The sequence below is a fragment of the Pelodiscus sinensis genome, chromosome 1, assembly GCF_052426305.1.
Source record: "Pelodiscus sinensis isolate ZL-2025 chromosome 1, ASM5242630v1, whole genome shotgun sequence".
Lineage (NCBI taxonomy): Eukaryota > Metazoa > Chordata > Testudines > Trionychidae > Pelodiscus > Pelodiscus sinensis.
Genome location: NC_143052.1, coordinates 80,500,258 through 80,517,487, shown reverse-complemented (window position 1 = coordinate 80,517,487; position 17,230 = coordinate 80,500,258). Strand labels below are relative to the sequence as shown.

At 41.3% G+C, this 17,230-nt stretch overlaps 1 protein-coding gene across 2 annotated transcripts in view; it reads left to right on the top strand.

Annotated features, from left to right (window-relative positions):
- The window catches only part of EPYC (epiphycan), a 31,500-nt gene extending 17,103 nt beyond the window's left edge, over nucleotides 1-14,397 (top strand). For both annotated transcript variants that reach the window (XM_006131076.5, XM_075933015.2), the window contains exons 3-7: nucleotides 15-168; nucleotides 6,900-7,058; nucleotides 9,304-9,506; nucleotides 11,145-11,240; nucleotides 13,828-14,397. In XM_006131076.5, the coding sequence (XP_006131138.1) occupies nucleotides 15-168; nucleotides 6,900-7,058; nucleotides 9,304-9,506; nucleotides 11,145-11,240; nucleotides 13,828-13,998 (783 nt within the window). In that variant the 3' untranslated portion in view covers nucleotides 13,999-14,397. The remainder of the gene's footprint in view (nucleotides 1-14; nucleotides 169-6,899; nucleotides 7,059-9,303; nucleotides 9,507-11,144; nucleotides 11,241-13,827) is intronic.
- The last annotated feature ends 2,833 nt before the right edge of the window (nucleotides 14,398-17,230 follow it).

Here is a 17,230-nt window from a genome sequence, read left to right as displayed (position 1 = left end):
GTGTTTCTCCCCAGATAGAGATTGGCACCGTGTTACCTTCTGTAACTAAAGAGATTTATTCCCCGCCACCACTTCCAGAAGAAGCTGAGGAAGAAGCATCAACACCAAAACTAATTGACGGTTCTTCACCACATGAGCCAGGGGTTCTTGGGCCCCAAACACATGATGGTTAGTTTTTTTAAAAATGCCACACCATTGCATTGGGTTGATTTCCATGATGCACTGAGTTTGGTGGTGAGTTTGTACTTTTTATTAAGAATTTATCTATTTGGGGATACTGTCTATAATGTTAGTGACATTTTTTCCCCTGAAAAATAATTTTTATCAGAAATGCATGTTCAAAACCAAAACTTTTCATGAAAAAGTCATCAACATTTTCCATTTTGTGGTGAAACTATGACAATTGAAATTTGTATCAATATCAAGTTCAATACCGATTTGAACGTATATTCTATGATTTCTAATAATTTCAGTAAGCCTTTCCATTTAAAATGTTGATTAAAACATTATGGCATCTCTGGGAAAAGACAGACACAGTTCCAGTTGGAACTTGTAAAATGGAAACATGGGCCTTTCCTATGTCTGATAATTGCTAGTTAGATAGGAATCTTTGACAAGCCACTAAAAAAATTCCTGTAAACATTTATATAAGAAAATGAAACCCACTAAACCACAAACCAGCTCTATACCACAGAGCAGTAATTGCTCTAGGCTCCAGTATATGGAAGTCAGAGTAGTAGTTCACCAGTTTGGGGGCTGCCATGACAGATCTAAAAGTTATGCTGTGATAGAGATGCAGCCAGGGTATAGACTAGAGATTTTGTTTTGTACCTGCTCATCAATATGTTATCTGAGGATCTAGGGAGACAAAAAGAAAAGTTCCTATATCCAAATGTGCACATTTTTGTGTGTGGAATGGAATCACTCCCAGATCTGTTTTTTAAAAATTCCATCAGTTAGATTCCACCAGAATAAAGAATCTGTACTGATGTAAAACAAAAATGGGGGAGGAAGGCTTTCTGGACAATTCTGAAATAGACAATACAATATTCTCTATTTTAGATTTTCAAACCTTTCAAAAGAGGTTTTACATACTCCCCTGTGTTATGTATTATGAATCTGCCCCCTTCAAGGTGTCCAGGGGGAATTTAGCAGAAATCTCTTTCTTTTGAAAATGTGATAGGGCTGGAAGGGAGAAGAGAAAGTCCGTCACTGTTTCAGCTGCAAAATCCTGTCTATGGTGGCCATCTAAGACTCTAACTGTCGGTCTGGGAAATAACACCTCCATTTTATGAAAAGTTTAAAGGGTCTAATATTTGTTTTCACTCCAATGAGGGAATGAAACCAAGTCTTTTTGATATTTTTTCACAAAACAAAGTGAGTGCCTCACCCCAGAGTACCCAACAGCCCAATGAGAAGGGTATTCTCCTGGGATGTGAGAGATCAAGGTTTGTGTTAATACTCTGCATGAGGCAGAACAGGAACTTGAACGTGGCTCTCCCATCAGCCAGGTGAGTTGGAGGCTATAGAGGCAGTCTCAGTCTCTCTCTCTCTCAGTTTCTCCTATTGAAGTTGTTCCACTATGCTCCATGGGAGCAGCGAGACAGAGACTGACTCTACAACCCGGTGATGATGGCACTCACCTGCAATGAGGTCTAGAATCTGGTCTTCAACTGCCCAGGTGAGTGCTCTGATCACCAAACTATTGATCACTCTAAAATGTGTGGCTATATCTGCTACCTAGAGCTGAGAAACCATTTTAGTTGAAACAGATATATTTCCAAGGAACCTGTTTTCACAGAATGGTATTTTCTGCCAGAAAAGTTTTGTAAAAAAAAAAAATCAAATAACTTTACTCTAAACACACTTAGGTCCAGATTCACTACAACTGGTTTGAGAGGTGTAACTTACTCCTCCCTGTGTAAGCCTTGCTCTTTGAAGCTACCTCTAATCACCCAGTGGAAGGGAAGGCAAGGGGGCACGACTCTGAAATGTTTCTCCTGGGTGCCTGGGCACTGTATACAGAGCTTCCAGAGGAAAGGAGGACTTTAGTCTGTGGCTTCTCTCTCTGTTTGCCTGAAGAGTGCAGGATGCAGACCAAGCGTGCCCATGGCAAGGTGTCCCTCAGCTAAGTACTGATTGTATTTATCATTTAAATTGCAGCAAGGGAGCTTTAGATTGGACATTAAGAAAAACTTCCTAACTGTCAGGGTGGTTAAACACTGGAATCCATTGCCTAGGGAGGCTGTGGAATCTCCATCTCTGGAGATACTTAAGAGCAGGTTAGATAGACATCTATCAGGGATGATCTAGACAGTGCTTGGTCCTGCTGTGAGGGCCGGGGACTGGATTCAATCACCTCTCGATGTCCCTTCCAGTTCTAATATTTTATGATTCTATGATTCTGGTCTTCAACAATTAGCCTTTTTTCAGAAACAAGACTAATCATAATTGGCCAAGAGGGCCAAAACAGGCAACTCCAAAACAACCAACCTAAAAGCCAATTCAATAAGAACTTTTAAATTGTAAATGCCACTTACTTTTGCTAACTACACTGCTAACTGTCCTAATTAGTGAAACAGTCCAAATAAATTTCACAAATAAAACTATCCAGCACAAAGTGCACAGTGGGTTCTATGATGAGAAACAGATCTGCTAGAGCAGGATGTAGGGAATCTCCTGCATGCCAGCCACACATGGTTTGTAGGGGTAAGCTGCTGGCGGGGACACCAGACAGTTTGTTTACCTGAGCATCTGCGGGCATGGCCACTTGCAGCTCTGAGTAGCTGGTGTTTGTCATTCATATGCAATAAACCTTTTGTGAATGAGGTGAAATGGCTCTATTTTAATGCTCCTCTTTGTGTAAATATTTTCTTTGAAATGCACATCTTTCAAGCAGTTTTAGCTCAAGGGATGAGAACTCTTTCCTGATGTTAAGATCAGAATCAGAAATGTTAATTAAAAACAATGGGAAGGAAATTGATATCTAGTCTCCATAACTCTCCGAAAAAACTCATTTCCTCAAGAATCATCCAAAACATACTGTTCACAGAACTAAACTTAAGTAACTTTAATAAGTTTCAAAGCCACCACATTTGAATCTTTCGCATAGCATGGAATCAGAGGGGTTCAATGTGACTATAATCTCATAACTCTAATAAGAAGGAAATGTCAAATTAACTCTGTTTCTCATGTGATACTCTTAGAAAACTGAATTGCAGTTGTGACTACTGTTACCCCAGTTTTTAATCACCAAGGATATGTCTACACTACCACCCTAGTTCGAACTAGGGTGGTAATGTAGGCAACCGGAGTTGCAAATGAAGCCCGGGATTTGAATTTCCCGGGCTTCATTTGCATCTCGCCGGGCGCTGCCATTTTTAAATGTCCACTAGTACGGACTCCGTGCCGCGCGGCTACACGCCGCACGGACTAGGCTTCCTATTCCGAACTACCGTTATTCCTCGTTTTACAGCACGGAGTCCGCACTAGCGGACATTTTAAAATGGCGCCCAGCGAGATGCAAATGAATCCCAGGAAATTCAAATCCCGGGCTTCATTTGCAACTCCGGTTGCCTACATTACCACCCTAGTTCGAACTAGGTGGTAGTGTAGACATACCCTAAATGAATCTATCAGGAACTTAGATATTTTATATTATTGTGAATTCAGTTCATGTTCAATGGATTTCATTACATTAAACTTTGAAGCACTAAGTTTTGACTGGCCATATCATGTCTTGGACCACTGTTAAATTGGAATGAACAATCCAAGAAAGGAATTAGCCATCAGAGACCCCAAGAAGATTGTCCAGTGACAAACAATACAAATAAGTGAGATGATGAGTTGCAGTTCATGTATCTAATCTCTGTAATCAAAATTATAGCAAGAATGGAATTTGCACACGATATAGTTGATTCATAGAAATCCGACAACTAAAGAAACTTATCGATTAAATTGAAGTTTTAAACTTTCTGCTCTTCTGGAGTTACCACAGAAGTGGAGGATGTCTGGGATGTATAAGAATTCAAGATTTAGTTTCCCCATATAGTTATGTAAATCCTATTTAAAATGTTTGGGTCCTACAATCTGTGGGAGCATATCTCTAGCATGCTGACAAATGTCAATATAGGTAGACCTCCATCTCAAACTGCACCTTATTAGATTCCATACTTTAACTCCTTTATGCAAAAGTCTAAGGCCAAAGCTAGTGAGTGGAATGAGCATAATCATGCAACGATGGGCAAGCAGCTTACACCCTCGGCATGGCTACTCATGGCAGAAGGGAAGCATGTAGGTACCTATTTGTCAAAATAGTAGTCCCTACGCTCGTGCTTCTTGGGAGAGCAAATGGTAGGCAGGAGGATCAGAGTACAATTTTGGGCCCCAAAAGGGTCTTGGTCACCAAGAGGAACATTCTGCACCCAGTCTGTAGCCTCAGGGGAGTTCATGCCTACATGATCTCTGATCCCCCCAGTACTGCTCCAGAGCATGCAGAAACCTGCATGGCTCTATACCGCCCCCTACTGAACACTTGTGGCTTGCAATCTAGCCCTAAGAATAGAGGCAACCAGCCTTGCAGGTAAATTTGAAGGATTAAAAAGAATTCTTGGGCCTGGTTTTCTACTTTGTTGTTGTGATCGGTGGCATTTTACCCGTGGTGGGGAAAGGGATGGGTAAGTACAGAAGAGTGTAGTGGACACAAGATAGCAGGGCATCAAACTAGGAATTGAGTCAAATGCCTCCAAACAATTTCAACTGTTATAACCTAAGAGGGAGAGAAGGAATGAGCTTCCAAACAATGCAGAGGTTTCTAGATCAATGGCAATACCTTCTATTGCACCTCAAAGCAAATGAGAATCTGGTGAGATATTTGGGGGTGATATAATATGCATCCTATAGCTAGAACATTAAACAAACAGCCTTATTCTGTGCTTGCGTCAAAAGTAAAATGGCCTTAGAGGTTAGCCTCATCAAACACCTGGTCATAATTTAATCTGGAGATCAAAGTTATGTCACCGTGACTAGGCCCTCAGAGAGGATTGTATCCACCACCTTTTAAATTAAAAAAAAATGGATGAAAAAAAGCATTTTAGCTACTACTATAACTGGGAAATCAATTATTGGTAAGGGATCCAGGATCACCCACGTATAGAGAGCCTCACATACACAACCCTGCCCACCCACCTAACATCTTTGCCATACCATCCACATGGTTCCCCTTTACCTGCTAATCCCATCCATGCCCTGCTTACAGTCAGACATTTGGGAAGCGGAGGGACTACACCATTTAGCTCCAGTAAAAAAGGAAAGCTGAGTATCATCCACAAACTTGTGGTAATAAATACCCACTCTCACAACCCTCTGCAGCCGCCCTCCAAACATGCGGCATTGGAGGGGGTGACAGAACAGGACTTTATGTAAAAGAATTCTTAGAAGGGATAAGCAATTGATTCCCCATCCCAACCATCTCAGGCCTGGCCTTTACTAACGAGGGAAAATCGACTTAAACTATGCAACTCCAGCTACATTAATTATATAGCTGGAGTCAAAGTATCTTAAATTGTATTTTGGCACCTTGGACGGAGCAGGAGGTCGATGGGAGCACACACTCCTGTTGATGTCCCTTACTCCTCATGAGGAGCAGGACTATCAGAGCCCTCAGAGATCACAGAGGAAGGAGATCACATCCAGTCCAGCAAAGTGTAACAGCTAGCCAATGGCACTGAAAGCTGCTGCTGAAATTAAGGAAGCAACACAGGTATTTAACTGTCTTTCCTGAGAGAGGAAGTCACTTCCATCGATGAATACATTGTGAGGGGGTTTGGTTTTTATTTTTTGCCACTAGTGGGCAGATAGACAGGAAACTCAGGGATTCCAGCTGGCATCAGAACTGCTTCACCAAAACTCTCTTTGTTGCTTTTCCCAAATGAGGAAGTTCAGGAAAGCTAGCCTCTCTTGTTCTCCCTTCTGGAGGCATTAACAATCCTAACCAGTGAAGCGACAAACCACTCCCTAGGCACACACTTGATTGTACACACCATTACTGCATCTTGGAAAGTAGGGCTCTGCTAGCAGAGAGCAGAGCCAGAGGATGGAGATGGATCCCTCCCATTCTTATTACTGCTCTCCCAGCTTCTGGGTTGGAGGAGCAGACACTCCCCATTTGTGCTGGGTGCCCAGGATGTTGAAGCCACTGGATCTGCATAACAACTATACCAATAGCTGGGTCCTAGCCTGCCCCTTTCATCTCTTTCTTAGCAGACCCACTCACAAATGTGTCAGTGGAGAAGAACCTTTGCTCTGTGTGTAGACGTGCTCTGGCACCCACTCCCCACTGTGTCCACTCCCCTGTCTCCCTGCACATCCCATATGTGAGGTGTAAGTACTGTAGAGACACTGCCGCCAGCCCTGTACACCATGGAGGAATCTCATCTTTTTGTCACTAGGATCCCTTGTACTTTTTAAAAGCACTGAAGAACAATGGACTGTTTGACTCATTTTAATATTCTGAGAAACACGTGTATATTTACAGCTACCTTTCTTTAATTTCTATCTCCATTATTAGTAAGTCAAACAGGCTGTAATGAACAATTTTGAAAACCTTCAACTTTGGATGTACTGTTTTCCAGCGCTTAATTTGCAATGAAAGGGGTGTAGGAGCTCAATCCCTTTTTTCACTTTTATAACTGATCCAGCAAGCCCAGAGGTGCTGAGGCTACGAATTGCCAAGACTAGAGCGCCAGGGCTCAACCCTGCTAAGCACAATTTAACACTGCTACTTTCTTAATGGTAATACCTAACTCTTAGATAGTACAGCTTTATAAAACTGTCCCAATCTGAGTATTCTCACTCCACGTTTTTCTTCACATAATTGGTTTCCTTTAATATTTTCATAGGCCTTCCGACTTGCCTTCTGTGTACATGTCTGGGGACCACAGTCTACTGCGACGATCATGAACTGGATGCTGTCCCTCCACTGCCCAAGGAAACCACCCATTTCTACTCTCGCTATAACAGAATAAAAAAGATCAACAAAAACGACTTTGCTAATCAAAGTATGTGTGATAGTACTGATGCAATTGGTTTCCCTTTCTTCTTTCCTTTTTTCTATGTGCCATTTTAAGTGGCAAACTGTCTTACATGAGCTTGTCAAATTTATTGATGTCAATGGGTAACATGCTTAAGTGCTTTGCTGCTTTAAGTGCTTTTCATGTAACATACAGTCAACCTGTGAAACTCCTTACCAGAGGATGTTGTGAAGGCCAGGATTTCAAAAAAGAGCTAGATAAATTCATGGAGAATAGGTCCATCAATGGCTATTAGTCATGATGGGTAGGAATGGTGTCCCTAGCCTCTGTTTGTCATAGGCATAAGAATATAAGAATGACCATACAGGGTCAGACCAAAGGTCCATCTAGCTCAGTATCTTGTCTTCTGACAGTGGCCAAAGCTAGATGTCCCAGAGGGTGAACAGAACAGGGAATCCTCAAGTAATACTTCTCCTATCACCCATTCCCAGCCTCTAACAGAGGCTAGGGACACCATTCATAACCCATCCTAGCTAATAGCTGGGAATAGATGACAGGGGAGGGATCACTTGATGATTACTTGATCTGTTCATACCTTCTGGGAGCACTTGGTATTGGCCACTGTCAGAAGACAGGATACTGGGCTAGATGGACCTTTGACCCAGTTTGGTCGTTGTTATGCTTTGAGGCCTAAGCCTTAAGTAGCTTGATTACAGATTCACTAAAATTCAATCCTAAATTAATGCAAATAATACAGTACAAATAATTGAACACATTTACCTATGCACTTGCTGGCATTTCTAATTAACTTTAAAGGAGAAAACCCCCATAGAGAATGTAAAATACAGTGATTAGTTCTCTTCTTTAGGGAAAGCAGTTTTCATTTAGGCATTACATTCAGTAATTAGCAAGAGTAAGAAGGGAATCTTTGTAAATGTTTAAAGAAGTTTCCCTCATTTAAAGATATTTATGGTTTTACTGAGATTTGAGCAGGAAAACCTTATGGAAAAGGAAAATCTAAACCTCTATTTTCAAATGTGCTAAAGTTAGGTTCTTTGAGGCCTAAATTGTCAAATTCTACTCATGATTTTGCATCCCTCCCTTTTTATGTGAGCAACTTAAGAGGCCTGGTTTTCAAAAAATTACAGAGTCCGTGCAATTGATTTCAGTGGAAGTCTTTGGATACTGGACAATTTTGAAATCAAGCCACTTTTTGGTAGCCCAACTTCTTCCATGCAATTTTGAAAATCTTTTTGATTGGTTTGGTTTACAAAATATAACACCAATACCAAACTGTTACAGTGGTGCACTTAAAATTAATCATGTAATATATTAATTTGAAAATGCCTTATTTGACTACATAACTGTTCTAAAAAAACCCAAATTTATTCATATTGGAAGTGATTGAGTAAGGAAGCTCACCTCAGACATGTTTACAATATCCAGAGAGCACTACAAGGCTCAAAAAGAATCCACTTTTTTTGGTGTGTGAATTCTCCATTCCACCAAGCCCCTCCTCATCCCCGATAAACTTTTAATTGAAAACACATTTTGATCAAAAGAAAAAATACTCTTTCCTTTTACATTTTTTTTTTATTGAAAAATTATTTCATTTGTGGTTGAAACAACAAAAATAAAAACCCATTCTAAAGTTTTACTCTTTTCTATTGAAAAAAAGGTAGGAAAAAAAGGAGTTTGTATGGAAATGCTTACTTTTTAACCTCCCCCTTTTCCCAGTGTGAAATATAAGGGGTACTATTTTTCTCTGAAATTTTTTTTTAAATCAGATAAATAAGAGAATTTGGCAACATTTCATTCTGAAATTTTTCAATTATGGAAAATTGCAAACAAAAAGAGATTCTTTATATTCAATTTCTTTCATGAAATAGTCATGATTTACCACTTCTCCTCAAATTCTATCAAAATAAGATTTGTTCCAATTGTGTAATTTTGCTCTCAATGGAGCACCCTCCACTAAAGGAGCTTACTGGACCTCCTGAAAGAACGTTGTGTTCTTGAAGTTCCCATAAACTGCAATTGTGCTCATTATTAATGGAAGCCAGCCCTTTTCAGAAGAAGAAAACTGCTTCAGTCCTCAAATTGGCTACTTTTCTGCATTATTTCTACCAAATAAGTACAAGCATGTAATGAAGTACTGTATAGGGGATGTTCAAATGTATTTAAAATACAGTTGCTTTTTCTAAAAAAAGTTTTAAGACAGTCAGAAATAAGCTCTGAAGTGCTCTAACTATTTTGTTATTTTCTCTGCCAGATGATTTAAAAAGGATCGATCTGACATCAAATTTTATATCCGAGATCGATGAAGATGCCTTCAGGCAGCTGCCCCAGCTTCAGGAGCTAGTGCTCCGGGATAACAAGATAAGACAGCTCCCCGAATTACCACCTACCCTGACATTTATTGATGTTAGTAACAACAGGCTTGGCCGCAAAGGAATAAAGGAAGAAGCATTTAAAGTGAGTTTGGTATTGACAGAAAAATCACACCTACACCATATCACAGTAGTGTTTTGTCCACCTGTATGTGTGGGTAAAGCTTTGGCTCCCTTCCAATGTGTTGAGCAGTGTAGCTACACCCATATTACAAACCACATATATTTACTCTTTCTCTGGAGCAGCAGGTAGACTGCAGCTCCCTGAGTGACACCTTCCCTCTTGGTGGAAAAGCTACCATGTGCTGCCTCTTCCCCCAGGCATATCACTATCTCACCATCTATGCCTCTGTTTATATATCTAAATAATGGACCAGTTTTTCATGATTTATCTGACTTTTATACACTGTCCAGGTGCCCCAAAGGAGCTAGATTCTAGCTGTACTTGATCAGCTATGAATTCCTTCATGGGAAGATGGCTCAGCCAGTATATCAAAGCTTGCAGAATCAGCTCCTTCACCAGCTGCTCCCTCTCAGCCTCACACCTAGGGTGAGCTTTTTAGGAAGGCATAACTCAGCCTTCAGGCTCCCCAATGGCCTCTCACTCATACTCTCAAGTACATTTCAGACATGGGAGAAAATATGCCCCACAATTATTTCACACTCACACTCCTGACATCCTAGCATCTCAAAGAGCTTGGCAAATGTTCATGAATCCACAAGAGCCAGTGAAATAAATAGTAGTCTTATGCCTGTTTTACAGATGGGTATATTGAGACAGAGAGGTTTACAGATGTCCCCAAGATGAGAGTGAGAGACAAGAACTCAGAAGCCCTGAACTTCTATCCCTTAGTGTAGTTAGAATATACGGCTTCTCCTCTAGACTTCACTCCCTTGCTGCTATTGCTATGCAGGAGTTGATCTTACTGTTGGGGAGAGGTATGTGTCAAGAATATTATTCAGAAACATTTTGCATGAACAAAAATGATTCTGATAAACCAGGTGTGGGGAAACTTTTTTTGGTTAGGGGCTTCTGATCACAGAAAAATCAGTTGGGGGCCACACACAAGCGAGAAGCAAAAAAAAAACCCCCCCAAAACCCACTGATGTGGCATCTGACTGAGAAGAAGAAAGACACTCCTCACATTCCCTTCATACACCAGAACCTAGGGGGCCCAGCCTAGTAGATTTTGTGTGCTCCAGACCCACAGTAGGGCAGTGAAGGGCTGGCGTGCCAGGCTTGCTAATACTGGGGGAAAGGCCCCTGAGCCTTGGGGGTCAGATGCAGGCAAGTCAGGAGCCACATCCAGGCCCCTGGCTTGAGGTTCCTGCCCCTGTGCTAAACAATAAACTGGGTGATTCCTTGAGGAGAAAAAAAACCCAGCAAGGTCTTTCTGCAGAAGTTTGGACAGGCCACATTAGCACTTGAAAACAATGTCAAGCTGGAGACTGCTTAAATATGTATTTGCCATTCTCAGTTGCTTTAGGAAGGCAGCTGATCTTTAATGTTAACTGAGCTTGGCCAATGCAAAAGAAAGCTCCTATCAGTATTTCATTATTTTTTTAAGCTTAACGTAGAGCTTTTAACTGAGAGTCCTGTTGATTTAAAGGAACTCATGCATTAAGTTTCTCATTGCAATGGTGGATGTAAAACTTATTATGCATTTCCTGGAGATATTTACAAATTCCAGTTAAGGAAAATTTCCCCTTCCTTTTTTTTCAGGATATGGTTGATCTGCATCATCTTTACATCACTGACAATAACCTGGATCACATCCCACTCCCACTGCCTGAAAGCCTCCAAGCTCTTCATCTTCAGGTAGATTACAAAACCAATTGCTTTTTATAGCAATGCTGAATAACAGACATAGCTGGGAGGACAAACTAATATTACTGCTAAGTGGATTTTTTTTATTCTGAAATTTCAGGTAAACTCGCATTATCTAATTGGGCCATCTGTAACCTTAGACTACTCAGGGTATTTATTATATGAAATTCACTTACTCTACACTTTTCAGAGTCAGGTGACAAAAAAAATTTGAATAATCCACAGTCCAGTGTATCTGGATATGAATTATTAAAACTTTCATGTGCAATGTAAATATTTTCAAACAAAAGGCCAGATTCTCCATTGGTAAGATTTAGTTTAGGCACTGTAGCCATTTTGATTTACACCAGAGAAGGAGCTGGTCCACAACCAGAACATAAATCTGGCAAAGCCATTTTATCCTTCTGTCATGGGATGCTTTATTCAGCATTATGTGACTCCTTCTCAAGGGTGCTCTGGGTATTAGCTCTTTACAGGTTACTCATCCCTATTGCTGTATATCATTTAATCACTTTTTCTTATTCTTTGTGATTCAGGGTGTTCGGTCTTCATGCTTAGCCTCCAACCAGGTCACTCTAGTCTTCCCTTCCTACTGGACACCCATCACAGGCAACCTGCACTCGGCTTCCCCAGTGGCTCATAAGGGCCCACCTACTACTCCAGGTGCCAGTGCAGGAACTCTGTACCTGACAGTTGTGATCTGCTTTCCCTCAGACTCTTGGTCTTTCCCTCTATTTCCTCCTACAGCTTCTGGCTCCTCCTCCCTCTCTGGATGTACCAGCATAAACTCCCTCCCCATAGACAGTAACTGCAGACTACTGAATTCCATAGCCTCAAACACCCCTGCCTGTCTCATGCCAATTTTATTTGCTGTATGCCACTGTCTCCTGTTCCTCCCCAGCTGAGCTCCATCTTCAGTTGGCCCACCAAGTCCTGGCTTATCCCCAGGTGCAGCCTATTAGATAAACTGGCCTCTCCTCAGCATCATTGATCACTTCTGGGCTGGTGTGGGGGTGAATATCCCAACACACATTCATAATTTCATTCCCACCTTTTAATACATAAAGACCTGAACTGAATAAATGTAGTCTAGCAATGGCAATCCATTCTCTTGGTTTCATATTGCTAAGATAGTGCTACACACACCACTGCATATTTGAATAATGATACAGACAGGCAAGGACATGGATTATCTCCTGGCAGTCCAATCTCTGACTGACATGAAAGTGTAGGAGGGGCTCTCCTTTTGAGACATGTCATTTCAGTTCTAAAATAACCAAAGTCCCACACAAATATGGTATCCTATCATTTTTGTTGTTGAAAATTATTTACCTTGGGAAAAGAAGCACAAAACTGAGATTACAGGAAGAGTAATTTACACTCAGCAAATAATTCCTGTAGTATTTTAAGCTTCATGTACAATTTGTTTGTGGATCTAAGTGCAATGCTGACAGGTGAAATTGAACCTGGGACCCCTAGAGTTTAGTGTATGAGCTTCTACAGATTGAGCTATGAAGTCACCTGCCTAATGCTGAAGACCACGGACCCTCTCTGAGACAGCTGTTACCAGGTTGCTCCAATTTGTTTACTTACCAGTTCCGCAGCCACGGAGCCTTGTGGCTCCCATTGGATCCAGTTTGCCATTTGCTGCCAAGTGATGTGACCCAGGCCGCTGCTTCCTGTGGCTCCTCTTGGCTGCAAATGATGAATTGGAGCCAATGGGAGCCACGATGCTCCATAGTCAGTAAATAAACAAGCCAGAAAGCAGCCTGGTAGCACCATTCTCAGTGCGGGTCTGCAGACCACTTTGAGAAACACTGCTGTAGAGGAAACTCATTCTTATCTCTCTGTAAGTGGTTTCAGTGTCATTCCCTGTGATAGTGAACCATACCTAGCAGAGGTGTGGGTTGCATACTTCCCCTAGCAGAGGAAGCAAGTCACAAACTTCAGAGACCCAGTTGAAATCCTGGACAAGCTGACAGGCAGAACAGAACATGGACCTCTGTGCTACAGCTTGCACTATAAAGCCAGGTGGCTCTCAGCTAAGGCTGTAGAGCACACACATTCTGGCTTTCTCTGTAAGTGGTTTAAATGCCACTCCATAGGTCAGTGAACCACACCCAGTAGGTGTATGGGCTACATAAACTCTCTATTTAGGGCCTTTGGCACAACACGGTATTCCACATCTGTAGGCTGGCAAGCTGTGAGGTCTGAGGATGTCAAGAGGCTGGTTACAGCTCTATGCTTCTTTAGGCTGACCTCTGCTGGGCATGAGCCTTTAGCTGAGAGTTTTACTGGTCTCTCACCTTCCTGCCTGACTCCACTCTGCCTTCTTGGCCTTTTGTTTGTTCTAGGCAGCAGTTCTCTACTGGTTGAGAGTTCCCTTGACAGGGAGAATTGTAAGCTGGCTATCTTCATCTAGAATCTGTCTCTCTTGAACTGTGGGCAGTGCAAAGTCCCTGAGGTTATGTTACTTTCTTTTTACAGCACAGAAAATGTATCAAAAATTGGCTTTTAAAGACAATTATCATCAAACATATGTTTGTGCTCTTATGGATAACTTTGTTTTTCTTTTTAGAACAACAACATTCAGCAGATGCATGAAGACACTTTCTGCAAAATGAAAGATGTTTCTTATGCCCGTAGATCTCTAGAAGACATCAGACTGGATGGCAATCCCATCAATTTGAGCAAGACTCCTTCTGCTTATATGTGTCTACCCCGTTTGCCAATTGGTAGCCTCATCTAAGTTTCGACAGCAGCCAGCAATGTCGTTTGACATGATAGTGTCTATGACAAATGAACAAGGCATTGCTGTGTAAAAAAAATGCAGATTATTTTCAAAGCTCATTTATTTGAAAGGTTTTTAATCAGTAAGAAAAGTAACAAAAAACACAAATGATAATGTGAAATGCTAAAAGATTAATCCATTATCTACTGAAATATAAACTATGCAATGCAATAAATGTCAATACGTTCAATACAACAACTACATTGAATATATAGAAAAGAGGGATCAGAACAGCTGAAACTGTGTAACTTTGATGCTCTCTGATTTAATGTTTGTGTGCTAAAATTTAATAATTTTATATAAACTTAATTGTAACACAATAAATGAATAACACAAAATACATGTACATAAGATCTATATCAATGACATTTTCATTTTAATTGGCTTCTTGCTCTCAGTAAAGTACAAATCTTTGCTTTCTACTTGTTTTCTACTGCACCAGATTGTTTTGGAGAAATACTGATAGTATTCCAAAATATTTGGAAAATCTTGAACCTTATCTTGCATCAGCACTAAAATATGGAGAATAAACATCTAGGAGTACATAAATGTACATAAAGTGCATATCAGTGCTTTTGTAGCAATAATTGGGCTTTACAGCCTTGTTTTCTATACCTTTGCTAAGCTAGCTAGTTCTTTTAGAGCAATAATAAAATTCTCATGTTAAATGGCCTGTTTGGAAAATATTGAACATTAACCTGTATCTGTTAAAGAAGCTGAAGAACTTTACCTGGAGTACCTTGATAGTTATACAGAACACTGTAGTTGAGTAAGTTCAGTTCTGGCACGTGATCTAAGTCTCCGAATATTGCTAGCCATTTATTTGAGTTCTTCATTTCTCCTGAAGTCTCAACAATTCGGATCTGGAAATTCTCTCACCCTGGCAATTTTTAAGAAATCTGTTTTCTACTGTATGTTTCATACCTTCCACTTTGAAATATGATGCTCAGAAATAACCTGACAGATTCGAAGATGCTGGTCCCTCATAACAGTAAAGAGAAAAAAGTGACACAGTGAAAATCTTTTGAAATATTTCTGAAAATAACTTGGTGACAACCAATCATGAAAAAAATATCTTCCCAACTACAAAACAAATATATTTGGTATCCTAGTTTCCCTGAGTTTAATTTAGTACATTCACCACGTATGTGTCAAGTGCAGCAGAAACGGTACACTTCTGCTGAGCTAGGCAATGGAACTTCTGTACTTAAGGACACTGCATCTTCCGTTCCTATGAACCACAATGTGGAAGTAGGCAACTGGGAACATGGGGAGTAGGTTTGTTTGTGTATGTCATGAATTCAGAAGGACCCAAATCAATGCTGGGCAGTCTTAGCAGGCTACATCCACTGCTCCCCCACCAAGTTTGACAGTATTTTTTTGCAAGCTAGATAGGAAAGATTGAAGTTCTTCAGGACTGCAGCCTCTGTTCTCAGTTGATGCTTCTGCTCAGGCTTAAATTTTTCAGAATTTCCCAAATTCTTGTGTAACAGGGAATATTGGAATGTTGGAAATTAAGGGGGTGGGTTGTCTTAAATGTACTATAGCATCAGCCTTTCCTGTGGTGAAGCTTCCTTTTGTCCTGACAGGGCCCGTCTGTCTCAGAAAACAACTGGTGGGCCAACAATTTCAAAATCTACCCCTTCTGCCGATGCAAAAATCTTAATCTGCTGCTTTGTGTTTGGCAGTCCAAGAGTCACAAACAGATGTGCATTGAATTTTACAAGATAAGGACAACACACAGGTTTGCTCTGTTGCCATTTTGTCTAATCCCCACAACTCACTGTTTTAAATTAGATGGCATAAATGTGGGATAGACATTTTATATAATTCCATGGAGAAGGGGGATCATAGCCCTCCAGGAAATAAGAATAGTGGTGGGTGTGATTAGACAAACACCTCCAGGAAAGTACCACTACCTGAAGAGGCTTGCATCTGTTGATTCAGATTGGATTCTCTAGAGACAAGCAGACAAAGAAAGGACTTTTGGATAAATAGCCTGAATTTACACTGACTCAGTCTGCTTTCTGCTTTAGCAAACAGACAGGATCTTCTGCCTACAGAAGGGTCCAATCCTTCATAGAAAGGGTTGGTAGGACATGACATATTCATGGGGTGTTTGTTCTGAGCCAAGATGCTTATAAACACAGAAAAAAACTTTGGTGGGATTTGAATATCTACTAGAGCTCTTGCTGGAGCTGGGATGATAGCTGATAAACTCAGCATATTTGTATTATTTTAGTATGTTCCCTCTGTTGAGGCTTTCATTTTAAGAACAACTGTGCTTATTTAGAAAGATTGTATGGTAATTTACACATATGGTCTATTATGTTGCATAGAGCATTGAGCAAGACTGTTTGGGCATTCTGACTTGCTGGGGAATTCACAGTGTAGGGAGGGAACTGTGCAGACTGGGAAAAAAGTGATCAGGAGGGGGACACATATCTCCACAAAAGAGAAGTGACAGCTGGGAAGTCTGAACCCAGAAAGTGGGTGCCTTTTGTGGACCAGAGAGCAGGAATACAGGTGAAGTGGCCCTGAACAGTGGCATAAGCTAAATGCAAAATTTTGGAAGTCAAATGAGAAGTATTATTAGGAAAATGACCATTTAACATTATTTTTATTTGCTTCACAGAAACAATTAAGGTTTCCGCTACTAAACCAGAGGGGAAAATAAGGTGGCGAGCCTCAGGGCACCACCATTCTGGTAAGAAGGAGCAAGCTGGTGCTGGGGTGCTCTGCTGCAGAAGGAGTTATAGTATGCAGTGCACTCCCAGCTGGGCTCCCGCCAGCTCTCCGGGCTCTGCAGCAGGTAGCCAGGCAAGTGAAAGGGCCAGCTGGGGCTGGGAGTGCACTGTAGGAGGAGTGTACAGTCCCAGCTACGCTCCTGGTGGGGCATTCACATCCCAGCCTGTGTTGCTCTGGCCCTCTCTTGCCATACTGCCTAGATGCCAGGCAGTACAGAAACAGGAGCAGCATGGGCAGGGATCCATGCATCAGCAACTGGGACTCGCCTAGCCCTGACCACACCTCCTCACTAACTTCCTTCTCTAACTCCTGCACACACCCACATCCTCACCTCCTGTCCTGAGCCCCTCCTCAAACCTCCAACCCAAACTCCTGCACCCTCCGCAGCCCCCTGGCCTGAGCCCTCTGCACTCCACACTTAAATTTCTTATAGGTGCTGTCA